A 26,559-nucleotide genomic window follows, 5' to 3' on the forward strand; every position below is an offset into this window, starting at 1 on the left:
TTACGACCAAACTACAACCTTAAACCGAACTACAACTTTACAACCAAAAAACATTCCAACTGCCTGGTAACAGCAGCAGTTCTTGTGTTGCTAGGCAGGGATTTGGTCCAACCAGACACCAGATATCTGAAGTCTGGAGACGAAACTCCTGAGAGATTAGACAAGTAATCCTATTGGACCTTCAGACAGCTACAAGATCAGCCAGACCATAGCACTAGCCCCACATGGGGGGCAAAGAGGGACAAACAGCACAAAGACAAAAAAGCAACAATGAAAATGAGGGAGGGAGAGACTCACCGTGACTGGGGCTGAGCGCCATGTTCCCAGAATTCAACGCTTCATCAAAACGCCCGTATATTGTCTGTAACCTGGAGACAGGAGTTGGGAAAGGTCGTCAGAATACACACACACACCAACATATGAGTAATCTGGATAGCGTGACATGAGAGAGAAAACAGCAACACGTGTTGTCTGAAAGTGGGTGTGTCTCACATGCTACTAACATGACTCTCCAAGCAAAAGTGAAGCATCTGAACCTACAGCACCTCTGACCCTAATTCACAAACACACCGAAATGGCTATTATTACTGTGGGGAAACAGAGCTCTACTCCTATTGAGCACATTAATAGTGACAGCATGCTGATCATCCAGACATCTTCTCATTGCCATTAATGAGTGTTGGAGTAGGAACAGGAGACTGTTCTGAGCGTCACTATCTCAATTACACCACAGGAATCCTAACGAAGTCCACGACGTCACAGACAGACAGTCTGTAACATCTGCCACACACACACACACCTGTTTGTAACAAAACACACACATTATTACTTACACACACCTCAAAGGAGAAGGTTGAGATTAATAACGATAGGACCAGAGCAAAAGTGTGTGTGTGTGTGTGTGTGTGTGTGTGTGTGCATACACACCGTCCTGCTAGCAGTCAAACCCCCAGACAGCTTAGCTCTCCTGATTACTGACGATTAGCGATAGGCTCCTCAGCTTCGTAACATTTCCACACCGCTCAACAATTAGCCTACATTAGCATTTCCATATTGATTTATCCCCCGAATTAGCATAGCCGTTATCCAAATTAGCATAGCGATATCATTTCCATACGGGATGATTAATGGGTCAGTGTGTTGCTGCGTAGCGTAGCGGTAGCTCCCATGCTACTGTCACGCTGGAGTCCTCTGCTCTTTGTATCCAACATGGTGCAGTGACTCAGAGACCGAAGGAGGGAGAGAGGGAGCAAATTAAAGAGGGAGGGGACAAGAGAGGTAGGGAGGAGGAACGGGGAAGAAAGAAACAGCAGGAGACAAACGCATATTACGCGGCACGCGACGAAGCACCATCCATCATCTCTCAGACACATACACCACCCGGAAAAGGTTCAATCTCAGGGAAAGGCTTTGTGTGTGTTTTGTATGACATGGAGCAGGGCAGTGTGTGTGTGACAGCGCAGATATGCTGTTCCCCTTCACATAACCTCCCACACAGAGCACACAGATCACACAGATTTCAAAAGGGGGAGGGGCGTTGGTGCTGCCAGCACAGGGAGAGAAAAGCTGCCCCTCCCCCTCTCTTTGTCCCTCCCTCTCTCTCTCTCATCACATGTCCTCCCAGTCTTTCCTTTTCCCACTCCTTTCGTTTGTCACATTTATCATAGATACCCCTTCGTCTTCTCCTTCCCTCTCCACTCCTGGCCAAAGCCCACACATGTAAAGACTTCTCTCTCTCACCCAATCATCTTTCTTTCTCAAAATCATTCCCTTTCCACCTCTTTATTATCCCAGCTCTACGTATCTCATCCTCCTCTCTGCCTCTCCCTCTGTCCATCTCCCACTCCCCCTTCTCTTTGACCTTTTCCTGATATGTGATCTGGTCATCTAGGCCTCTGGCTGCACCCGCATTCCACACACACTTCTCTAAAACAGGCCTAAGCAGACAAAGCTCTGACTGAATAGAATGTTCTCTCCCAGACAGTGTTTGTCTGTATCAGTTAACATCAAAACATGTGACAGACAACACACACACACACACTATTTATTCATACATGAGAGAAAGAGAGATGGAGTGCAAAAGAGAGAGAGAGAGGGGAGACTGTGCTCAGAATGACAACACTCCAGGCTCCTTATTACGGTAACCACGGTGACCAGAGCAAGTCCCTCAATGGAGCTCTTCAGAGACTGCACAATCCTCCCTCTCTGTATTGTCCAGTGCCCTCTCCCACTCTCTCTGTCCCTCCTCCCCTTCTCACTCTCTCCCTCTGTATTGTCCAGTGCCCTCTCCCACTTTCTCTGTCCCTCCTCCCCTTCTCCCTCTCTCCCTCTGTATTGTCCAGTGCCCTCTCCCACTCGCTCTGTCCCTCCTCCCCTTCTCCCTCTCTTCCTCTGTATTGTCCAGTGCCCTCTCCCACTCTCTCTGTCCCTCCTCCCCTTCTCCCTCTCTCCCTCTGTATTGTCCAGTGCCCTCTCCCACTCTCTCTGTCCCTCCTCCCCTTCTCACTCTCTTCCTCTGTATTGTCCAGTGCCCTCTCCCACTCTCTCTGTCCCTCCTCCCTTTCTCCCTCTGTATTGTCCAGTGCCCTCTCCCACTCTCTCTGTCCTCCTCCCTCTCTCCCTCTGTATTGTCCAGTGCCCTCTCCCACTCGCTCTGTCCCTCCTCCCCTTCTCCCTCTCTCCCTCTGTATTGTCCAGTGCCCTCTCCCACTCTCTGTCCCTCCTCTCTCTCGTCCTCTGTATTGTCCAGTGCCCTCTCCCACTTTCTGTCCTCCCCTTCTCCCTCTCTTCCTCTGTATTGTCCAGTGCCCTCCCACTCGCTCTGTCCCTCCTCCTTCTCCCTCTCTTCCTCTGTATTGTCCAGTGCCCTCTCCCACTCTCTGTCCCTCCTCTTCCCTCTCTTCCTCTGTATTGTCCAGTGCCCTCTCCCACTCTCTGTCCCTCCTCTCTCTCGTCCTCTGTATTGTCCAGTGCCCTCTCCCACTTTCTGTCCCTCCCCTTCTCCCTCTCTTCCTCTGTATTGTCCAGTGCCCTCTCCCACTCTCTGTCCCTCCTCCCCTTCTCCCTCTCTTCCTCTGTATTGTCCAGTGCCCTCTCCCACTCTCTCTGTCCCTCCTCCCCTTCTCACTCTCTTCCTCTGTATTGTCCAGTGCCCTCTCCCACTTTCTCTGTCCCTCCTCCCCTTCTCCCTCTCTCCCTCTGTATTGTCCAGTGCCCTCTCCCACTCTCTCTGTCCCTCCTCCCCTTCTTCCTCTGTATTGTCCAGTGCCCTCTCCCACTTTCTCTGTCCTCCTCCCCTTCTCCCTCTCTCCCTCTGTATTGTCCAGTGCCCTCTCCCACTCTCTCTGTCCCTCCTCCCCTTCTCCCTCTCTCCCTCTGTATTGTCCAGTGCCCTCTCCCACTCTCTCTGTCCTCCTCCCTCTCTCCCTCTGTATTGTCCAGTGCCCTCTCCCACTCTCTGTCCCTCCTCCCCCTCTCCCTCTGTATTGTCCAGTGCCCTCTCCCACTCGCTCTGTCCCTCCTCCCCTTCTCCCTCTCTCCTCTGTATTGTCCAGTGCCCTCTCCCACTCTCTCTGTCCCTCCTCCCTTCTCCCTCTCCCTCTGTATTGTCCAGTGCCCTCTCCCACTTTCTCTGTCCCTCCTCCCCTTCTCCCTCTCTCCTCTGTATTGTCCAGTGCCCTCTCCCACTCGCTCTGTCCCTCCTCCCCTTCTCCCTCTCTTCCTCTGTATTGTCCAGTGCCCTCTCCACTCTCTCTGTCCCTCCTCCCCTTCTCCTCTCTCCCTCTGTATTGTCCAGTGCCCTCTCCCACTCTCTCTGTCCCTCCTCCCCTTCTCCTCTCTCTTCCTCTGTATTGTCCAGTGCCCTCTCCCACTCTCTCTGTCCCTCCTCCCCTTCTCTCCTCTGTATTGTCCAGTGCCCTCTCCCACTCTCTCTGTCCTCCTCCCTCTCTCCCTCTGTATTGTCCAGTGCCCTCTCCCACTCTCTGTCCCTCCTCCCCTTCTCCCTCTCTCCCTCTGTATTGTCCAGTGCCCCTCTCCCACTCTCTGTCCCTCCTCTCTCTGTCCTCTGTATTGTCCAGTGCCCTCTCCCACTTTCTGTCCCTCCCCTTCTCCCTCTCTTCCTCTGTATTGTCCAGTGCCCTCTCCCACTCGCTCTGTCCCTCCTCCCCTTCTCCCTCTCTCCCTCTGTATTGTCCAGTGCCCTCTCCCACTCTCTGTCCCTCCTCCCCCTCTTCCTCTGTATTGTCCAGTGTCCTCTCCCACTCTCTGTCCCTCCTCTCTCTCGTCCTCTGTATTGTCCAGTGCCCTCTCCCACTTTCTGTCCCTCCCCTTCTCCCTCTCTTCCTCTGTATTGTCCAGTGCCCTCTCCCACTCTCTGTCCCTCCTCCCCTTCTCCCTCTCTTCCTCTGTATTGTCCAGTGCCCTCTCCCACTCTCTCTGTCCCTCCTCCCCTTCTCACTCTCTTCCTCTGTATTGTCCAGTGCCCTCTCCCACTTTCTCTGTCCCTCCTCCCCTTCTCCCTCTCTCCCTCTGTATTGTCCAGTGCCCTCTCCCACTCTCTCTGTCCCTCCTCCCCTTCTTCCTCTGTATTGTCCAGTGCCCTCTCCCACTTTCTCTGTCCTCCTCCCCTTCTCCCTCTCTCCCTCTGTATTGTCCAGTGCCCTCTCCCACTCTCTCTGTCCCTCCTCCCCTTCTCCCTCTCTCCCTCTGTATTGTCCAGTGCCCTCTCCCACTCTCTCTGTCCTCCTCCCTCTCTCCCTCTGTATTGTCCAGTGCCCTCTCCCACTCTCTGTCCCTCCTCCCCCTCTCCCTCTGTATTGTCCAGTGCCCTCTCCCACTCGCTCTGTCCCTCCTCCCCTTCTCCCTCTCTCCCTCTGTATTGTCCAGTGCCCTCTCCCACTCTCTCGGTCCTCCTCCCTCTCTCCCTCTGTATTGTCCAGTGCCCTCTCCCACTCTCTCTGTCCCTCCTCCCCTTCTCCCTCTCTCCCTCTGTATTGTCCAGTGCCCTCTCCCACTCGCTCTGTCCCTCCTCCCCTTCTCCCTCTCTCCCTCTGTATAGTCCAGTGCCCTCTCCCACTCTCTGTCCCTCCTCCCCTTCTCCCTCTCTTCCTCTGTATTGTCCAGTGCCCTCTCCCACTCTCTGTCCCTGCTCTCTCTCGTCCTCTGTATTGTCCAGTGCCCTCTCCCACTTTCTGTCCCTCCCCTTCTCCCTCTCTTCCTCTGTATTGTCCAGTGCCCTCTCCCACTCGCTCTGTCCCTCCTCCCTCTCTCCCTCTGTATTGTCCAGTGCCCTCTCCCACTCTCTGTCCCTCCTCCCCTTCTCCCCCTCTTCCTCTGTATTGTCCAGTGCCCTCTCCCACTCTCTGTCCCTCTCTCTCGTCCTCTGTATTGTCCAGTGCCCTCTCCCACTTTCTGTCCCTCCCCCCTCCCTCTCTTCCTCTGTATTGTCCAGTGCCCTCACACTCTCTGTCCCTCCTCCCTTCTCCCTCTCTTCCTCTGTATTGTCCAGTGCCCTCTCCACTCTCTCTGTCCCTCCTCCCCTTCTCCTCTCTTCCTCTGTATTGTCCAGTGCCCTCTCCCACTTTCTCTGTCCCTCCTCCCCTTCTCCCTCTCTTCCTCTGTATTGTCCAGTGCCCTCTCCACTCTCTCTGTCCCTCCTCCCCTTCTCCCTCTCTCCTCTGTATTGTCCAGTGCCTCTCCCACTTTCTCTGTCCCTCCTCCCCTTCTCCCCCTTCCTCTGTATTGTCCAGTGCCCTCTCCCACTTTCTCTGTCCCTCCTCCCCTTCTCCTCTCTGTATTGTCCAGTGCCCTCCCCTCTGTCCCTCCTCCCTCTCGTCCTCTGTATTGTCCAGTGCCCTCTCCCACTTTCTCTGTCCCTCCTCCCCTTCTCCCTCTCTCCCTCTGTATTGTCCAGTGCCCTCTCCCACTTTCTCTGTCCCTCCTCCCCTTCTCCCTCTCTCCCTCTGTATTGTCCAGTGCCCTCTCCCACTCTCTGTCCCTCCTCTCTCTCTCCCTCTGTATTGTCCAGTGCCCTCTCCCACTCTCTCTGTCCTCCTCCCCTTCTCCCTCTGTATTGTCCAGTGCCCTCTCCCACTCTCTGTCCCTCCTCCCCTTCTCCCTCTGTATTGTCCAGTGACCTCTCCACTCTCTCTCCTCCCTCCTCCCTCTCTATTGTCCAGTGCCCTCTCCCACTCTCTCTGTCCCTCCTCCCCTTCTCCCTCTCTCCTCTGTATTGTCCAGTGCCCTCTCCCACTTTCTCTGTCCCTCCCCTTCTCCCTCTCTCTCTGTATTGTCCAGTGCCCTCTCTCCACTCTCTCTGTCCCTCCTCCCTCTCGTCCTCTGTATTGTCCAGTGCCCTCTCCCACTTTCTCTGTCCCTCCTCCCCTTCTCTCTCTCTTCCTCTGTATTGTCCAGTGCCCTCTCCCACTCTCTGTCCCTCCCCCTTCTCTCTCTCTTCCTCTGTATTGTCCAGTGCCCTCTCCACTCTCTGTCCCTCCACCCCTTCCTCTATTGTCCAGTGCCCTCTCCCACTTTCTCTGTCCCTCCTCCCCTTCATCTATTGTCCAGTGCCCTCTCCCACTCTCTGTCCCTCCTCCCCTCTCGTCCTCTGTATTGTCCAGTGCCCTCTCCCACTCTCTCTGTCCCTCCTCCCCTTCTCTCCTCTGTATTGTCCAGTGCCCTCTCCCACTCTCTGTCCTCCTCCCCTTCTCCCTCTTCCTCTGTATTGTCCAGTGCCCTCTCCCACTCTCTGTCCCTCCTCCCCTTCTCCTCTCTTCCTCTGTATTGTCCAGTGCCCTCTCCCACTTTCTCTGTCCCTCCTCCCCTCTCTCCTCTGTATTGTCCAGTGCCCTCTCCCTCTCTCTGTCCCTCCTCCCCTTCTCCCTCTGTATTGTCCAGTGCCCTCTCCCACTCTCTCTGTCTCCTCCCCTTCTCCCTCTTCCCTCTGTATTGTCCAGTGCCCTCTCCCACTCTCTCTGTCCCTCCTCCCTTCTCCCTCTTCCTCTGTATTGTCCAGTGCCCTCTCCCACTCTCTCTGTCCCTCCTCCCCTTCTCCTCTCTTCCTCTGTATTGTCCAGTGCCCTCTCCCACTCGCTCTGTCCCTCCTCCCCTTCTCCCTCTTCCTCTGTATTGTCCAGTGCCCTCTCCCACTCTCTGTCCCTCCTCCCCTTCTCCCTCTCTTCCTCTGTATTGTCCAGTGCCCTCTCCCACTCTCTGTCCCTCCTCCCCTTCTCCCTCTCTCCTCTGTATTGTCCAGTGCCCTCTCCCACTTTCTCTGTCCCTCCTCCCCTTCTCCCTCTCTTCCTCTGTATTGTCCAGTGCCCTCTCCCACTCTCTCTGTCCTCCTACCCTTCTCCCTCTCTGTATTGTCCAGTGCCCTCTCCCACTCTCTGTCCTCCTCCCCTTCTCCCCTCTCTGTATTGTCCAGTGCCCTCTCCCACTCTCTCTGTCCTCCTCTCTGTATTGTCCAGTGCCCTCTCCCACTCTCTCTGTCCCTCCTCCCCTTCTCCCTCTCTTCATCTGTATTGTCCAGTGCCCTCTCCACTCTCTGTCCTCCTCCCCTTCTCCCTCTCTGTATTGTCCAGTGCCCTCTCCCACTTTCTCTGTCCCTCCTCCCCTTCTCCTCTCTTCATCTGTATTGTCCAGTGCCCTCTCCCACTTTCTCTGTCCCTCCTCCCCTTCTCCCTCTCTTCCTCTGTATTGTCCAGTGCCCTCTCCCACTCGCTCTGTCCCTCCTCCCCTTCTCCCTCTCTTCATCTGTATTGTCCAGTGCCCCTCCCACTTTCTCTGTCCCTCCTCCCCTTCTCCCTCTCTTCCTCTGTATTGTCCAGTGCCCTCTCCCACTTTCTCTGTCCCTCCTCCCCTTCTCCCTCTCTTCCTCTGTATTGTCCAGTGCCCTCTCCCACTTTCTCTGTCCCTCCTCCCCTTCTCCCTCTCTTCCTCTGTATTGTCCAGTGCCCTCTCCCACTCTCTGTCCCTCCCCCTTCTCCCTCTCTTCATCTGTATTGTCCAGTGCCCTCTCCCACTCTCTCTGTCCTCCTCCCTCTCTTCATCTGTATTGTCCAGTGCCCTCTCCCACTCTCTCTGTCCTCCCTCTCTGTATTGTCCAGTGCCCTCTCCCACTCTCTCTGTCCCTCCTCCCCTTCTCCCTCTCTGTATTGTCCAGTGCCCTCTCCCACTCGCTCTGTCCCTCCTCCCCTTCTCCCTCTCTTAATCTGTATTGTCCAGTGCCCTCTCCCTCTCTCTGTCCCTCCTCCCCTTCTCCCTCTCCCTCTGTATTGTCCAGTGCCCTCTCCCACTTTCTCTGTCCTCCTCCCCTTCTCCCTCTCTGTATTGTCCAGTGCCCTCTCCCACTCTCTCTGTCCCTCCCCCCCTTCTCCCTCTCTTCCTCTGTATTGTCCAGTGCCCTCTCCCACTCTCTCTGTCCTCCTCCCCTTCTCCCTCTCTTCATCTGTATTGTCCAGTGCCCTCTCCCACTCTCTCTGTCTCCCCCCTCTCTGTATTGTCCAGTGCCCTCCCACTCTCTGTCCTCCTCCCCTTCTCCTCTCTGTATTGTCCAGTGCCCTCTCCACTCTCTCTGTCCCTCCTCCCCTTCTCCCTCTCTTCCTCTGTATTGTCCAGTGCCCTCTCCCACTTTCTCTGTCCTCCTCCCCTTCTCCCTCTCTTCCTCTATTGTCCAGTGCCCTCTCCCACTCTCTCTGGGTCCCTCCCCCTTCTCCCTCTCTTCCTCTGTATTGTCCAGTGCCCTCTCCCACTTTCTCTGTCCTCCTCCCCTTCTCCTCTCTATTGTCCAGTGCCCTCTCCCACTCTCTCTGTCCCTCCTCCCCTTCTCCCTCTCTTCCTCTGTATTGTCCAGTGCCCTCTCCCACTCGCTCTGTCCCTCCTCCCCTTCTCCCTCTCTATTGTCCAGTGCCCTCTCCCTCTCTCTGTCCCTCCTCCCCTTCTCCCTCTCCTCTTGTCCAGTGCCCTCTCCCACTTTCTCTGTCCTCCTCCCCTTCTCCCTCTCTGTATTGTCCAGTGCCCTCTCCCACTCTCTCTGCCCTCCTCCCCTTCTCCCTCTGTATTGTCCAGTGCCCTCTCCCACTCTCTCCCTCCTCCCCTTCTCCCTCTCTTCCTCTGTATTGTCCAGTGCCCTCTCCCACTTTCTCTGTCCTCCTCCCCTTCTCCCTCTCTTCCTCTGTATTGTCCAGTGCCCTCTCCCACTCTCTCTGTCCCTCCTCCCCTTCTCACTCTCTTCCTCTGTATTGTCCAGTGCCCTCTCCCACTTTCTCTGTCCCTCCTCCCCTTCTCCCTCTCTCCCTCTGTATTGTCCAGTGCCCTCTCCCACTCTCTCTGTCCCTCCTCCCCTTCTCCCTCTCTCCCTCTGTATTGTCCAGTGCCCTCTCCCACTTTCTCTGTCCTCCTCCCCTTCTCCCCTTCCTCTGTATTGTCCAGTGCCCTCTCCCACTCGCTCTGTCCCTCCTCCCCTTCTCCCTCTCGTCCTCTGTATTGTCCAGTGCCCTCTCCCACTCTCTGTCCCTCCTCCCTCTCGTCCTCTGTATTGTCCAGTGCCCTCTCCCACTTTCTCTGTCCCTCCTCCCCTTCTCCCTCTCTCCCTCTGTATTGTCCAGTGCCCTCTCCCACTTTCTCTGTCCCTCCTCCCCTTCTCCCTCTCTCCCTCTGTATTGTCCAGTGCCCTCTCCCACTCTCTGTCCCTCCTCTCTCTCTCCCTCTGTATTGTCCAGTGCCCTCTCCCACTCTCTCTGTCCTCCTCCCCTTCTCCCTCTGTATTGTCCAGTGCCCTCTCCCACTCTCTGTCCCTCCTCCCCTTCTCCCTCTGTATTGTCCAGTGACCTCTCCCACTCTCTCTGTCCCTCCTCCCTCTCTATTGTCCAGTGCCCTCTCCCACTCTCTCTGTCCCTCCTCCCCTTCTCCCTCTCGTCCTCTGTATTGTCCAGTGCCCTCTCCCACTTTCTCTGTCCCTCCCTTCTCCTCTCTTCCTCTGTATTGTCCAGTGCCCTCTCCCACTCTCTCTGTCCCTCCTCCCTCTCGTCCTCTGTATTGTCCAGTGCCCTCTCCCACTTTCTCTGTCCCTCCTCCCCTTCTCTCTCTCTTCCTCTGTATTGTCCAGTGCCCTCTCCCACTCTCTGTCCCTCCCCTTCTCTCTCTCTTCCTCTGTATTGTCCAGTGCCCTCTCCCACTCTCTGTCCCTCCACCCCTTCCTCTATTGTCCAGTGCCCTCTCCCACTTTCTCTGTCCCTCCTCCCCTTCATCTATTGTCCAGTGCCCTCTCCCACTCGCTCTGTCCCTCCTCCCTCTCTTCCTCTGTATTGTCCAGTGCCCTCTCCCACTCTCTCTGTCCCTCCTCCCCTTCTCCTCTGTATTGTCCAGTGCCCTCTCCCACTCTCTGTCCCTCCTCCCCTTCTCCCTCTCTTCCTCTGTATTGTCCAGTGCCCTCTCCCACTCTCTGTCCCTCCTCCCCTTCTCCCTCTCTTCCTCTGTATTGTCCAGTGCCCTCTCCCACTTTCTCTGTCCCTCCTCCCTCTCCTCCTCTGTATTGTCCAGTGCCCTCTCCCACTCTCTCTGTCCCTCCTCCCCTTCTCCTCTGTATTGTCCAGTGCCCTCTCCCACTCTCTCTGTCCCTCCTCCCCTTCTCCCTCTTCCTCTGTATTGTCCAGTGCCCTCCCCTCTCTCTGTCCCTCCTCCCCTTCTCCCCCCTTCCTCTGTATTGTCCAGTGCCCTCTCCCACTCTCTGTCCCTCCTCCCCTTCTCCCTCTCTTCCTCTGTATTGTCCAGTGCCCTCTCCCACTCGCTCTGTCCCTCCTCCCCTTCTCCCTCTTCCTCTGTATTGTCCAGTGCCCTCTCCCACTCTCTGTCCCTCCTCCCCTTCTCCCTCTCTTCCTCTGTATTGTCCAGTGCCCTCTCCCACTCGCTCTGTCCCTCCTCCCCTTCTCCCTCTCCCTCTGTATTGTCCAGTGCCCTCTCCCACTTTCTCTGTCCCTCCTCCCCTTCTCCCTCTCTTCCTCTGTATTGTCCAGTGCCCTCTCCCACTCTCTCTGTCCTCCTACCCTTCTCCTCTCTGTATTGTCCAGTGCCCTCTCCCACTCTCTGTCCTCCTACCCTTCTCCTCTCTCTGTATTGTCCAGTGCCCTCTCCCACTCTCTCTGTCCCTCCCCTCTCTGTATTGTCCAGTGCCCTCTCCCACTCTCTCTGTCCTCCTCCCCTTCTCCCTCTCTGTATTGTCCAGTGCCCTCTCCCACTCTCTCTGTCCCTCCTCCCCTTCTCCCTCTCTTCCTCTGTATTGTCCAGTGCCCTCTCCCACTTTCTCTGTCCTCCTCCCCTTCTCCCTCTCTTCCTCTATTGTCCAGTGCCCTCTCCCACTCTCTCTGGGTCTCCTCCCCTTCTCCCTCTCTTCCTCTGTATTGTCCAGTGCCCTCTCCCACTTTCTCTGTCCTCCTCCCCTTCTCCCTCTCTATTGTCCAGTGCCCTCTCCCACTCTCTCTGTCCTCCTCCCCTTCTCCCTCTCTGTATTGTCCAGTGCCCTCTCCCACTCGCTCTGTCCCTCCTCCCCTTCTCCCTCTTCCTCTTGTCCAGTGCCCTCTCCCACTCTCTCTGTCCCTCCTCCCTTCTCTCTCCTCTGTATTGTCCAGTGCCCTCTCCCACTTTCTCTGTCCTCCTCCCCTTCTCCCCTCTCTGTATTGTCCAGTGCCCTCTCCCACTCTCTCTGCCCTCCTCCCTTCTCCTCTGTATTGTCCAGTGCCCTCTCCCACTCGCTCTGTCCCTCCTCCCCTTCTCCCTCTCTTCCTCTGTATTGTCCAGTGCCCTCTCCCACTTTCTCTGTCCTCCTCCCCTTCTCCCTCTCTTCCTCTGTATTGTCCAGTGCCCTCTCCCTCTCTCTGTCCCTCCTCCCCTTCTCCTCTCTTCCTCTGTATTGTCCAGTGCCCTCTCCCACTTTCTCTGTCCCTCCTCCCCTTCTCCCTCTCTCCTCTGTATTGTCCAGTGCCCTCTCCCACTCTCTCTGTCCCTCCTCCCCTTCTCCTCTCTTCCTCTGTATTGTCCAGTGCCCTCTCCACTTTCTCTGTCCTCCTCCCTCCTTCCTCTCCTCCCTTCCTCTGTATTGTCCAGTCCCCTTCTCCCACTCTGCTCTGTCCCTCCTCCCTTCTCCCTCTGGGTCCTCTGTATTGTCCAGTGCCCTCTCCCACTTTCTCTGTCCCTCCTCCCTCTCCTCTGTCCTCTGTATTGTCCAGTGCCCTCTCCCACTTTCTCTGTCCCTCCTCCCCTTCTCCCTCTCTCCTCTGTATTGTCCAGTGCCCTCTCCCTCTCCCACTCTGTATTGTCCAGTGCCCTCCCCTCTCTCTGTCCTCCTCCCTCTCCCTCTGTATTGTCCAGTGCCCTCTCCCACTCTCTGTCTCTCCTCCCCTTCTCCCCTCTCCCTCCCTCTGTCCCTCCTCCTCTCTATTGTCCAGTGCCCTCTCCCACTCTCTCTGTCCTCCTCCCCTTCTCCCTCTCTTCCTCTGTATTGTCCAGTGCCCTCTCCCCTCTCTCTGTCCCTCCTCCCCTTCCCCCTCTCTTCCTCTGTATTGTCCAGTGCCCTCTCCCACTTTCTCTGTCCCTCCTCCCTTCTCTCTCTCTTCCTCTGTATTGTCCAGTGCCCTCTCCCACTCTCTGTCCCTCCCCTTCTCCTCTCTTCCTCTGTATTGTCCAGTGCCCTCTCCCACTTTCTCTGTCCCTCTCCCCTTCCTCTATTGTCCAGTGCCCTCTCCCACTTTCTCTGTCCCTCCTCCCCTTCCTCTATTGTCCAGTGCCCTCTCCCAGCTCTCTGTCCCTCCTCCCTCTCTCTCTCTGTCTGTATTGTCCAGTGCCCTCTCCCACTCTCTCTGTCCCTCCTCCCCTCTCTCCTCTGTATTGTCCAGTGCCCTCTCCCACTCTCTGTCCTCCTCCTTCTCTCTCTTCCTCTGTATTGTCCAGTGCCCTCTCCTCCACTCTCTGTCCCTCCTCCCCTTCTCCCTCTCTTCCTCTGTATTGTCCAGTGCCCTCTCCCACTTTCTCTGTCCCTCCTCCCCTCTCCTCTGTATTGTCCAGTGCCCTCTCCCACTCTCTGTCCCTCCTCCCCTTCTCCCTCTGTATTGTCCAGTGCCCTCTCCCACTCTCTCTGTTCTCCTCCCCTTCTCCCTCTTCCTCTGTATTGTCCAGTGCCCTCTCCCACTCTCTCTGTCCCTCCTCCCCTTCTCCCTCTTCCTCTGTATTGTCCAGTGCCCTCTCCCACTCTCTGTCCCTCCTCCCCTTCTCCCTCTCTTCCTCTGTATTGTCCAGTGCCCTCTCCCACTCGCTCTGTCCCTCCTCCCCTTCTCCCTCTTCCTCTGTATTGTCCAGTGCCCTCTCCCACTCTCTGTCCCTCCCTCCCCCTTCTCCCTCTCTTCCTCTGTATTGTCCAGTGCCCTCTCCCACTCGCTCTGTCCCTCCTCCCCTTCTCCCTCTCCTCTGTATTGTCCAGTGCCCTCTCCCACTTTCTCTGTCCCTCCTCCCTTCTCCCTCTCTTCCTCTGTATTGTCCAGTGCCCTCTCCCACTCTCTCTGTCCTCCTACCCTTCTCCCTCTCTGTATTGTCCAGTGCCCTCCCACTCTCTGTCCTCCTCCCTTCTCCCTCTCTGTATTGTCCAGTGCCCTCTCCCACTCTCTCTGTCCTCCCTCTCTGTATTGTCCAGTGCCCTCTCCCACTCTCTCTGTCCTCCTCCCCTTCTCCCTCTCTTCATCTGTATTGTCCAGTGCCCTCTCCCACTCTCTCTGTCCTCCTCCCCTTCTCCCTCTCTGTATTGTCCAGTGCCCTCTCCCACTTTCTCTGTCCCTCCTCCCCTTCTCCCTCTCTTCATCTGTATTGTCCAGTGCCCTCTCCCACTTTCTCTGTCCCTCCTCCCCTTCTCCCTCTCTTCCTCTGTATTGTCCAGTGCCCTCTCCCACTCGCTCTGTCCCTCCTCCCCTTCTCCCTCTCTTCATCTGTATTGTCCAGTGCCCTCTCCCACTTTCTCTGTCCCTCCTCCCCTTCTCCCTCTCTTCCTCTGTATTGTCCAGTGCCCTCTCCCACTTTCTCTGTCCCTCCTCCCCTTCTCCCTCTCTTCCTCTGTATTGTCCAGTGCCCTCTCCCACTTTCTCTGTCCCTCCTCCCTTCTCCCTCTCTTCCTCTGTATTGTCCAGTGCCCTCTCCCACTCGCTCTGTCCCTCCTCCCCTTCTCCCTCTCTTCATCTGTATTGTCCAGTGCCCTCTCCCACTCTCTCTGTCCTCCTCCCTCTCTTCATCTGTATTGTCCAGTGCCCTCTCCCACTCTCTCTGTCCTCCTCTCTGTATTGTCCAGTGCCCTCTCCCTCTCTCTGTCCTCCTCCCCTTCTCCCTCTCTGTATTGTACAGTGCCCTCTCCCACTTTCTCTGTCCCTCCTCCCCTTCTCCCTCTCTTCATCTGTATTGTCCAGTGCCCTCTCCCACTCTCTCTGTCCCTCCTCCCCTTCTCCTCTCCCTCTGTATTGTCCAGTGCCCTCTCCCACTTTCTCTGTCCTCCTCCCTTCTCTCCTCTCTGTATTGTCCAGTGCCCTCTCCCACTCTCTCTGTCCCTCCCCCCTTCTCCCTCTCTTCCTCTGTATTGTCCAGTGCCCTCTCCCACTCTCTCTGTCCCTCCTCCCTTCTCCCTCTCTTCTCTGTATTGTCCAGTGCCCTCTCCCACTCTCTCTGTCCTCTCCCCTCTCTGTATTGTCCAGTGCCCTCTCCCACTCTCTCTGTCCTCCTCCCTTCTCCCTCTCTGTATTGTCCAGTGCCCTCTCCCACTCTCTCTGTCCCTCCTCCCCTTCTCCTCTCTTCCTCTGTATTGTCCAGTGCCCTCTCCCACTTTCTCTGTCCCTCCTCCCCTTCTCCCTCTCTTCCTCTGTATTGTCCAGTGCCCTCTCCCACTCTCTCTGGGTCTCCTCCCCTTCTCCCTCTCTTCCTCTGTATTGTCCAGTGCCCTCTCCCACTTTCTCTGTCCTCCTCCCCTTCTCCCTCTCTTCTATTGTCCAGTGCCCTCTCCCACTCTCTCTGTCCTCCTCCCCTTCTCCCTCTCTCTCTGTATTGTCCAGTGCCCTCTCCCACTCGCTCTGTCCCTCCTCCCCTTCTCCCTCTCCTCTGTATTGTCCAGTGCCCTCTCCCACTCTCTCTGTCCCTCCTCCCCTCCCTCTCCCTCTGTATTGTCCAGTGCCCTCTCCCACTTTCTCTGTCCTCCTCCCCTCTCCCCTCTGTATTGTCCAGTGCCCTCTCCCACTCTCTCTGTCCCTCCTCCCCTTCTCCCTCTCTTTGTCCCTCCCACTCTCTCTGTCCCTCCTCCCCTCTCCTCTCTTCCTCTGTATTGTCCAGTGCCCTCTCCCCTTTCTCTGTCCTCCTCCCTCTCCCCTCCCTCTCTTCCTCTGTATTGTCCAGTGCCCTCTCCCACTTTCTCTGTCCCTCCTCCCTTCTCCCTCTCCTCTCTATTGTCCAGTGCCCTCTCCCACTCGCTCTGTCCCTCCTCCCCTTCTCCCTCTCTTCCTCTGTATTGTCCAGTGCCCTCTCCCACTTTCTCTGTCCCTCCTCCCCTTCTCCCTCTCTTCCTCTGTATTGTCCAGTGCCCTCTCCCACTTTCTCTGTCCCTCCTCCCCTTCCTCTGTATTGTCCAGTGCCCCTCCCACTTTCTCTGTCCCTCCTCCCCTTCCTCTGTATTGTCCAGTGCCCTCTCCCACTTCTCTGTCCCTCCTCCCCTTCTCCCTCTCTTCATCTGTATTGTCCAGTGCCCTCTCCCACTTTCTCTGTCCTCCTCCCCTTCTCCCTCTCTTCCTCTGTATTGTCCAGTGCCCTCTCCCACTTTCTCTGTCCCTCCTCCCCTTCTTCCTCTGTATTGTCCAGTGCCCTCTCCCACTTTCTCTGTCCCCTCCCCTCCCTCTTCTTCTCTGTATTGTCCAGTGCCCTCTCCCACTCTCTCTGTCCCTCCTCCCCTTCTCCCTCCTCTTCATCTGTATTGTCCAGTGCCCTCTCCCACTTTCTCTGTCCTCCTCCCCTTCTCCCTCTCTTCCTCTGTATTGTCCAGTGACCTCTCCCTCTCTCTGTCCCTCCTCCTCCTCTGTATTGTCCAGTGCCCTCTCCCACTCTCTCTGTCCCTCCTCCCCTTCTCCTCTCTTCCTCTGTATTGTCCAGTGCCCTCTCCCACTCTCTCTGTCCCTCCTCCCTTCTCCTCTCTTCCTCTGTATTGTCCAGTGCCCTCTCCCACTCTCTGTCCCTCCCTCTCCCTCTCTTCCTCTGTATTGTCCAGTGCCCTCTCCCACTCTCTCTGTCCCTCCACCCCTTCTCCTCTATTGTCCAGTGCCCTCTCCCACTTTCTCTGTCCCTCCTCCCCTTCCTCTGTATTGTCCAGTGCCCTCTCCCACTCGCTCTGTCCTCCTCCCCTCTCTCCTCTCTGTATTGTCCAGTGCCCTCTCCCACTCTCTCTGTCCTCCTCCCCCTCCCTCTCTCTGTATTGTCCAGTGCCCTCTCCCACTTTCTCTGTCCCCCTCCCCCTCCGTCCTCTGTATTGTCCAGTGCCCTCTCCCTCTCTCTGTCCCTCCCTTCTCCCTCTGTATTGTCCAGTGCCCTCTCCCACTCTCTCTGTCCTCCTCCCCTTCTCCCTCTTCCTCTGTATTGTCCAGTGCCCTCTCCCACTCTCTCTGTCCCTCCTCCCCTTCTCCCTCTTCCTCTGTATTGTCCAGTGCCCTCTCCCACTCTCTGTCCCTCCTCCCCTTCTCCCTCTCTTCCTCTGTATTGTCCAGTGCCCTCTCCCACTCGCTCTGTCCCTCCTCCCCTTCTCCCTCTCCCTCTGTATTGTCCAGTGCCCTCTCCCACTTTCTCTGTCCCTCCTCCCCTTCTCCCTCTCTTCCTCTGTATTGTCCAGTGCCCTCTCCCACTCTCTCTGTCCTCCTACCCTTCTCCCTCTCTGTATTGTCCAGTGCCCTCTCCCACTCTCTCTGTCCTCCTCCCCCTTCTCCCTCTCTCTGTATTGTCCAGTGCCCTCTCCCACTCTCTGTCCCTCCCCTTCTCCCTCTTCCTCTATTGTCCAGTGCCCTCTCCCACTCTCTCTGTCCTCCTCCCCTTCTCCCTCTCTTCATCTGTATTGTCCAGTGCCCTCTCCCACTTTCTCTGTCCCTCCTCCCCTTCTCCTCTCTTCTCTGTATTGTCCAGTGCCCTCTCCCACTCGCTCTGTCCCTCCTCCCTTCTCCTCTCTTCATCTGTATTGTCCAGTGCCCTCTCCCACTTTCTCTGTCCCTCCTCCCCTTCTCCCTCTCTTCCTCTGTATTGTCCAGTGCCCTCTCCCACTCTCTGTCCCTCCCCTTCTCCCTCTCTTCCTCTGTATTGTCCAGTGCCCTCTCCCACTCTCTCTCCACCCCTTCCTCTATTGTCTCTCTCCCCTCTCTGTCCTCTGTATTGTCCAGTGCCCTCTCCCACTTTCTCTGTCCTCCTCCCTCTCTCCCTCTGTATTGTCCAGTGCCCTCTCCCACTCTCTCTGTCCCTCCTCCCCTTCTCCCTCTGTATTGTCCAGTGCCCTCTCCCACTCTCTCTGTCCTCCTCCCTTCTCCCTCTTCCTCTGTATTGTCCAGTGCCCTCTCCCACTCTCTCTGTCCCTCCTCCCCTTCTCCCTCTTCCTCTGTATTGTCCAGTGCCCTCTCCCACTTTCTCTGTCCCTCCTCCCTCTCGTCCTCTGTATTGTCCAGTGCCCTCTCCCACTCTCTCTGTCCCTCCTCCTCCCCTTCTCCCTCTGTATTGTCCAGTGCCCTCTCCACTCTCTCTGTCCTCCTCCCCTTCTCCCCTCTTCCTCTGTATTGTCCAGTGCCCTCTCCCCTCTCTCTGTCCCTCCTCCCTTCTCCCTCTCTTCCTCTGTATTGTCCAGTGCCCTCTCCCACTCTCTGTCCCTCCTCCCCTTCTCCCTCTCTTCCTCTGTATTGTCCAGTGCCCTCTCCCACTCGCTCTGTCCCTCCTCCCCTTCTCCCTCTTCCTCTGTATTGTCCAGTGCCCTCTCCCACTCTCTGTCCCTCCTCCCCTTCTCCCTCTCTTCCTCTGTATTGTCCAGTGCCCTCTCCCACTCGCTCTGTCCCTCCTCCCCTTCTCCCTCTCCCTCTGTATTGTCCAGTGCCCTCTCCCACTTTCTCTGTCCCTCCTCCCTCTCTTCCTCTGTATTGTCCAGTGCCCTCTCCCACTCTCTCTGTCCTCCTACCCTTCTCCCTCTCTGTATTGTCCAGTGCCCTCTCCCACTCTCTGTCCTCCTACCCTTCTCCCTCTCTGTATTGTCCAGTGCCCTCTCCCACTCTCTCTGTCCTCCCTCTCTGTATTGTCCAGTGCCCTCTCCCACTCTCTCTGTCCCTCCTCCCCTTCTCCCTCTCTTCATCTGTATTGTCCAGTGCCCTCTCCCACTTTCTCTGTCCCTCCTCCCCTTCTCCCTCTCTTCCTCTGTATTGTCCAGTGCCCTCTCCCACTCGCTCTGTCCCTCCTCCCCTTCTCCCTCTCTTCATCTGTATTGTCCAGTGCCCTCTCCCACTTTCTCTGTCCCTCCTCCCCTTCTCCCTCTCTTCCTCTGTATTGTCCAGTGCCCTCTCCCACTTTCTCTGTCCCTCCTCCCCTTCTCCCTCTCTTCCTCTGTATTGTCCAGTGCCCTCTCCCACTTTCTCTGTCCCTCCTCCCCTTCTCCCTCTCTTCCTCTGTATTGTCCAGTGCCCTCTCCCACTCGCTCTGTCCCTCCTCCCCTTCTCCCTCTCTTCATCTGTATTGTCCAGTGCCCTCTCCCACTCTCTCTGTCCTCCTCCCTCTCTTCATCTGTATTGTCCAGTGCCCTCTCCCACTCTCTCTGTCCTCCCTCTCTGTATTGTCCAGTGCCCTCTCCCACTCTCTCTGTCCTCCTCCCCTTCTCCCTCTCTGTATTGTACAGTGCCCTCTCCCACTCGCTCTGTCCCTCCTCCCCTTCTCCCTCTCTTAATCTGTATTGTCCAGTGCCCTCTCCCACTCTCTCTGTCCCTCCTCCCCTTCTCCCTCTCCCTCTGTATTGTCCAGTGCCCTCTCCCACTTTCTCTGTCCTCCTCCCCTTCTCCCTCTCTGTATTGTCCAGTGCCCTCTCCCACTCTCTCTGTCCCTCCCCCCTTCTCCCTCTCTTCCTCTGTATTGTCCAGTGCCCTCTCCCACTCTCTCTGTCCTCCTCCCCTTCTCCCTCTCTTCATCTGTATTGTCCAGTGCCCTCTCCCACTCTCTCTGTCCTCCCTCTCTGTATTGTCCAGTGCCCTCTCCCACTCTCTCTGTCCTCCTCCCCTTCTCCCTCTCTGTATTGTCCAGTGCCCTCTCCCACTCTCTCTGTCCCTCCTCCCCTTCTCCCTCTCTTCCTCTGTATTGTCCAGTGCCCTCTCCCACTTTCTCTGTCCTCCTCCCCTTCTCCCTCTCTTCCTCTATTGTCCAGTGCCCTCTCCCACTCTCTCTGGGTCTCCTCCCCTTCTCCCTCTCTTCCTCTGTATTGTCCAGTGCCCTCTCCCACTTTCTCTGTCCTCCTCCCCTTCTCCCTCTCTATTGTCCAGTGCCCTCTCCCACTCTCTCTGTCCCTCCTCCCCTTCTCCCTCTGTATTGTCCAGTGCCCTCTCCCACTCTCTCTGCCCTCCTCCCCTTCTCCCTCTGTATTGTCCAGTGCCCTCTCCCACTCGCTCTGTCCCTCCTCCCCTTCTCCCTCTCTTCCTCTGTATTGTCCAGTGCCCTCTCCCACTTTCTCTGTCCTCCTCCCCTTCTCCCTCTCTTCCTCTGTATTGTCCAGTGCCCTCTCCCACTTTCTCTGTCCCTCCTCCCCTTCTCCCTCTCTATTGTCCAGTGCCCTCTCCCACTCGCTCTGTCCCTCCTCCCCTTCTCCCTCTCTTCCTCTGTATTGTCCAGTGCCCTCTCCCACTTTCTCTGTCCCTCCTCCCCTTCCTCTGTATTGTCCAGTGCCCTCTCCCACTTTCTCTGTCCCTCCTCCCCTTCTCCCTCTCTTCATCTGTATTGTCCAGTGCCCTCTCCCACTTTCTCTGTCCTCCTCCCCTTCTCCCTCTCTTCATCTGTATTGTCCAGTGCCCTCTCCCACTTTCTCTGTCCCTCCTCCCCTTCTCCCTCTCTTCATCTGTATTGTCCAGTGCCCTCTCCCACTTTCTCTGTCCTCCTACCCTTCTCCCTCTCTGTATTGTCCAGTGCCCTCTCCCACTCTCTCTGTCCTCCTACCCTTCTCCCTCTCTGTATTGTCCAGTGCCCTCTCCCACTTTCTCTGTCCCTCCTCCCCTTCCTCTGTATTGTCCAGTGCCCTCTCCCACTTTCTCTGTCCCTCCTCCCCTTCCTCTGTATTGTCCAGTGCCCTCTCCCACTTTCTCTGTCCCTCCTCCCCTTCTCCCTCTCTTCATCTGTATTGTCCAGTGCCCTCTCCCACTTTCTCTGTCCTCCTCCCCTTCTCCCTCTCTTCATCTGTATTGTCCAGTGACCTCTCCCACTCTCTCTGTCCCTCCTCCCTCTCTATTGTCCAGTGCCCTCTCCCACTCTCTCTGTCCCTCCTCCCCTTCTCCCTCTCGTCCTCTGTATTGTCCAGTGCCCTCTCCCACTTTCTCTGTCCCTCCCCTTCTCCCTCTCTCCCTCGGTATTGTCCAGTGCCCTCTCCCACTCTCTCTGTCCCTCCTCCCTCTCGTCCTCTGTATTGTCCAGTGCCCTCTCCCACTTTCTCTGTCCCTCCTCCCCTTCTCTCTCTCTTCCTCTGTATTGTCCAGTGCCCTCTCCCACTCTCTGTCCCTCCCCTTCTCTCTCTCTTCCTCTGTATTGTCCAGTGCCCTCTCCCACTCTCTGTCCCTCCACCCCTTCCTCTATTGTCCAGTGCCCTCTCCCACTTTCTCTGTCCCTCCTCCCCTTCATCTATTGTCCAGTGCCCTCTCCCACTCGCTCTGTCCCTCCTCCCTCTCGTCCTCTGTATTGTCCAGTGCCCTCTCCCACTCTCTCTGTCCCTCCTCCCCTTCTCCCTCTGTATTGTCCAGTGCCCTCTCCCACTCGCTCTGTCCTCCTCCCCTTCTCCCTCTCTGTATTGTCCAGTGCCCTCTCCCACTTTCTCTGTCCCTCCTCCCTCTCGTCCTCTGTATTGTCCAGTGCCCTCTCCCACTCTCTCTGTCCCTCCTCCCCTTCTCCCTCTGTATTGTCCAGTGCCCTCTCCCACTCTCTCTGTTCTCCTCCCCTTCTCCCTCTTCCTCTGTATTGTCCAGTGCCCTCTCCCACTCTCTCTGTCCCTCCTCCCCTTCTCCCTCTTCCTCTGTATTGTCCAGTGCCCTCTCCCACTCTCTGTCCCTCCTCCCCTTCTCCCTCTCTTCCTCTGTATTGTCCAGTGCCCTCTCCCACTCGCTCTGTCCCTCCTCCCCTTCTCCCTCTTCCTCTGTATTGTCCAGTGCCCTCTCCCACTTTCTCTGTCCCTCCTCCCCTTCTCCCTCTCTTCCTCTGTATTGTCCAGTGCCCTCTCCCACTCTCTCTGTCCTCCTACCCTTCTCCCTCTCTGTATTGTCCAGTGCCCTCTCCCACTCTCTCTGTCCTCCTACCCTTCTCCCTCTCTGTATTGTCCAGTGCCCTCTCCCACTCTCTCTGTCCTCCCTCTCTGTATTGTCCAGTGCCCTCTCCCACTCTCTCTGTCCCTCCTCCCCTTCTCCCTCTCTTCATCTGTATTGTCCAGTGCCCTCTCCCACTTTCTCTGTCCCTCCTCCCCTTCTCCCTCTCTATTGTCCAGTGCCCTCTCCCACTCGCTCTGTCCCTCCTCCCCTTCTCCCTCTCTTCATCTGTATTGTCCAGTGCCCTCTCCCACTTTCTCTGTCCCTCCTCCCCTTCTCCCTCTCTTCCTCTGTATTGTCCAGTGCCCTCTCCCACTTTCTCTGTCCCTCCTCCCCTTCTCCCTCTCTTCCTCTGTATTGTCCAGTGCCCTCTCCCACTTTCTCTGTCCCTCCTCCCCTTCTCCCTCTCTTCCTCTGTATTGTCCAGTGCCCTCTCCCACTTTCTCTGTCCTCCTCCCCTTCTCCCTCTCTGTATTGTCCAGTGCCCTCTCCCACTCTCTCTGTCCCTCCCCCCCTTCTCCCTCTCTTCCTCTGTATTGTCCAGTGCCCTCTCCCACTCTCTCTGTCCTCCTCCCCTTCTCCCTCTCTTCATCTGTATTGTCCAGTGCCCTCTCCCACTCTCTCTGTCCTCCCTCTCTGTATTGTCCAGTGCCCTCTCCCACTCTCTCTGTCCTCCTCCCCTTCTCCCTCTCTGTATTGTCCAGTGCCCTCTCCCACTCTCTCTGTCCCTCCTCCCCTTCTCCCTCTCTTAATCTGTATTGTCCAGTGCCCTCTCCCACTCTCTCTGTCCCTCCTCCCCTTCTCCCTCTCCCTCTGTATTGTCCAGTGCCCTCTCCCACTCTCTCTGGGTCTCCTCCCCTTCTCCCTCTCTTCCTCTGTATTGTCCAGTGCCCTCTCCCACTTTCTCTGTCCTCCTCCCCTTCTCCCTCTCTATTGTCCAGTGCCCTCTCCCACTCTCTCTGTCCCTCCTCCCCTTCTCCCTCTGTATTGTCCAGTGCCCTCTCCCACTTTCTCTGTCCTCCTCCCCTTCTCCCTCTCTGTATTGTCCAGTGCCCTCTCCCACTCTCTCTGTCCTCCTCCCCTTCTCCCTCTCTGTATTGTCCAGTGCCCTCTCCCACTCGCTCTGTCCCTCCTCCCCTTCTCCCTCTCTATTGTCCAGTGCCCTCTCCCACTCTCTCTGTCCCTCCTCCCCTTCTCCCTCTGTATTGTCCAGTGCCCTCTCCCACTTTCTCTGTCCTCCTCCCCTTCTCCCTCTCTGTATTGTCCAGTGCCCTCTCCCACTCTCTCTGCCCTCCTCCCCTTCTCCCTCTGTATTGTCCAGTGCCCTCTCCCACTCGCTCTGTCCCTCCTCCCCTTCTCCCTCTCTTCCTCTGTATTGTCCAGTGCCCTCTCCCACTTTCTCTGTCCTCCTCCCCTTCTCCCTCTCTTCCTCTGTATTGTCCAGTGCCCTCTCCCACTTTCTCTGTCCCTCCTCCCCTTCTCCCTCTGTATTGTCCAGTGCCCTCTCCCACTCGCTCTGTCCCTCCTCCCCTTCTCCCTCTCTTCCTCTGTATTGTCCAGTGCCCTCTCCCACTTTCTCTGTCCTCCTCCCCTTCTCCCTCTCTTCCTCTGTATTGTCCAGTGCCCTCTCCCACTTTCTCTGTCCCTCCTCCCCTTCTCCCTCTCTATTGTCCAGTGCCCTCTCCCACTCTCTCTGTCCCTCCTCCCCTTCTCCCTCTGTATTGTCCAGTGCCCTCTCCCACTCGCTCTGTCCCTCCTCCCCTTCTCCCTCTCTTCCTCTGTATTGTCCAGTGCCCTCTCCCACTTTCTCTGTCCTCCTCCCCTTCTCCCTCTCTTCCTCTGTATTGTCCAGTGCCCTCTCCCACTTTCTCTGTCCCTCCTCCCCTTCCTCTGTATTGTCCAGTGCCCTCTCCCACTTTCTCTGTCCCTCCTCCCCTTCCTCTGTATTGTCCAGTGCCCTCTCCCACTTTCTCTGTCCCTCCTCCCCTTCCTCTGTATTGTCCAGTGCCCTCTCCCACTTTCTCTGTCCCTCCTCCCCTTCTCCCTCTCTTCCTCTGTATTGTCCAGTGCCCTCTCCCACTCGCTCTGTCCCTCCTCCCCTTCTCCCTCTCTTCATCTGTATTGTCCAGTGCCCTCTCCCACTCTCTCTGTCCCTCCTCCCTCTCTTCATCTGTATTGTCCAGTGCCCTCTCCCACTCTCTGTCCCTCCTCCCCTTCTCCCTCTGTATTGTCCAGTGCCCTCTCCCACTCTCTCTGTCCCTCCTCCCATTTTCCTTTCTCCCTCTCTTCCCCCTCCCTCTTTGTATTGTCCAGTATAAAGTGTCTCTGTGTGTGACTGAGGGGCAGAGTGGAGCATGGTGTGGAGCACTGGGACAGAGACCAAGCCAACACATGTAGTATTCCCAGTCAAAACCACTTTGACACTCATCATTCACTAATAAAGTACATGGCAACAAAACCCACGGAGACCAGCCAGACAGAACTGATATTTTTAAACAGGATGGCATTTGACAAGTTTCTCCAAAAAGTGTCATCAACAATAGGGTGTGAAAACTAGAGGTTGACCGAATAGTCGGCATGGCCGATTAATTAGAGACCATTTCAAGTTTTCATAACAAATCAGCATTCGCCAAACGGGGGATGATATAACAAAAGTGCATTCGCGAAAAAAAGCACAACCGCTGCACGTACCTAACCATAAACACCAATGCCTTTCTTAAAATCAATACACAGAAGTATATTTTTTAAAACCTGCGAATTTAGTTACCAGAAATTCATGTTAGCAGGCAATATTAACCAAGTGAAATTGTGTCACTTCTATTGCGTTCAGTGTAAGCAGAGTCAGGGTATGCAACAGTTTGGGCCGCCTGGCTCGTTGCGAACTAATTTGCCAGAATTTTACAAAATTATGACAGAACATTGAAGGTTGTGCAATGTAACAGCAATATTTAGACTTAGGTTAGCCACCCGTTCGATAAAATACGGAACGGTTCCGTATTTCACCGAGATAAATATTTCGTTTTCAAAATGATAGTTTCTGGATTTGAACATATTAATGACCAACGGCTCGTATTTCTGTGTTTATTATACACTGCTCAAAAAAATAAAGGGAACACTAAAATAACACATCCTAGATCTGAAGGAATGAAATATTCTTATTAAATACTTTTTTCTTTATATAGTTGAATGTGCTGACAACAAAATCACACAAAAATGATCAATGGAAATCAAATATCAACCCATGGGGGTCTGGATTTGGAGTCACACTCAAAATTAAAGTGGAAAACCACACTACAGGCTGATCCAACTTTGATGTAATGTCCTTAAAACAAGTCAAAATGAGGCTCAGTAGTGTGTGTGGCCTCCACGTGCCTGTATGACCTCCCTACAAACACCTGGGCATGCTCCTGATGAGGTGGCGGATGGTCTCCTGAGGGATCTCCTTCCAGACCTGGACTAAAGCATCCGCCAACTCCTGGACAGTCTGTGGTGCAACGTGGCGTTGGTGGATGGAGCGAGACATGATGTCCCAGATGTGCTCAATTGGATTCAGGTCTGGGGAACGGGCGGGCCAGTCCATAGCATCAATGCCTTCCTCTTGCAGGATCTGCTGACACACTCCAGCCACATGAGGTCTAGCATCGTCTTGCATTAGGAGGAACCCAGGGCCAACCACACCAGAATATGGTCTCACAAGGGGTCTGAGGATCTCATCTCGGTACCTAATGGCAGTCAGGCTACCTCTGGCGAGCACATGGAGGGCTGTGCGGCCCCCGAAAGAAATGCCACCCCACACCATGACTGACCCACCACCAAACTGGTCATGCTGGAGGATGTTGCAGGCAGCAGAACATTCTCCACGGCGTCTCCAGACTGTCACGTGTGCTCAGTGTGAACCTGCTGTGAAGAGCAAGTGGCGAATTTGCCAATCTTGGTGTTCTCTGGCAAATACCAAACGTCCTGCACGGTGTTGGGCTGTATGCACAACCCCCACCTGTGGACGTCGGGCCCTCATACCACCCTCATGGAGTCTGTTTCTGACCGTTTGAGCAGACACATGCACATTTGTGGCCTGCTGGAGGTCATTTTGCAGGGCTCTGGCAGTGCTCCTCCTTGCACAAAGGCGGAGGTAGCGGTCCTGCTGCTGGGTTGTTGCCCTCCTCCACGTCTCCTGATGTACTGGCCTGTCTCCTGGTAGCGCCTCCATGCTCTGGACACTACTGACAGACACAGCAAACCTTCTTGCCACATCTCGCATTGATGTGTCATCCTGGATGAGCTGCACTACCTGAGCCACTTGTGTGGGTTGTAGACTCCGTCTCATGCTACCACTAGAGTGAAAGCACCGCCAGCATTCAAAAGTGACCAAAACATCAGCAAGGAAGCATAGGAACTGAGAAGTGGTCTGTGGTCCCCACCTGCAGAACCACTCCTTTATTGGGGGTGTCTTGCTAAATGCCTATAATTTCCACCTGTTGTCTATTCCATTTGCACAACAGCATGTGAAATGTATTGTCAATCAGTGTTATTCCTAAGTGGACAGTTTGATTTCACAGAAGTGTGATTGACTTGGAGTTACATTGTGTTGTTTAAGTGTTCCCTTTATTTTTTTGAGCAGTGTATTATAACTAAGTCTATGATTTGATATTTGATAGAGCAGTCTGTCTGACTGAGCGGTGGTAGGTGGTAGCAGGCTCGTAAGCATTCATTCAAACTTTACTGCGTTTGCCAGCAGCTCTTAGCAATGCTTGAAGCATAGCGCTGTTTATGACTTCAAGCCTACGAACTCCTGAGATTAGGCTGTCAATACTATAGTGCCTATTAGAACATCCAATAGTCAAAGGTATATGAAATACAAATGGTATAGAGAGAAAAAGTTGACGCGTCATAATTCCTATAATAACTACAACCTAAAACTTCTTAACTGGGAATATTGAAGACTCATATTAAAAGGAACCACCAGCTTTCATATGTTCTCATGCTCTGAGCAAGG

At 55.6% G+C, this 26,559-nt stretch overlaps 1 protein-coding gene across 28 annotated transcripts in view; it reads right to left on the bottom strand.

The window, feature by feature from the left end:
- clasp2 (cytoplasmic linker associated protein 2) overlaps positions 1–26,559 on the bottom strand; it is a 121,290-nt gene that overhangs the window by 68,453 nt on the left and 26,278 nt on the right. For 26 of the 28 annotated variants that reach the window (XM_065017850.1, XM_065017848.1, XM_029658609.2 and 23 more), the window contains one exon: positions 298–368. In XM_065017850.1, the coding sequence (XP_064873922.1) occupies positions 298–368 (71 nt within the window). Of the gene's footprint in view, positions 1–297; positions 369–927; positions 1,221–26,559 lie in introns of those variants that run through there. The other 2 variants (XM_065017870.1, XM_065017874.1) reach the window with 2 other exon arrangements.

Source organism: Oncorhynchus nerka, linkage group LG4, assembly GCF_034236695.1.
Source record: "Oncorhynchus nerka isolate Pitt River linkage group LG4, Oner_Uvic_2.0, whole genome shotgun sequence".
NCBI classification, from domain to species: domain Eukaryota; kingdom Metazoa; phylum Chordata; class Actinopteri; order Salmoniformes; family Salmonidae; genus Oncorhynchus; species Oncorhynchus nerka.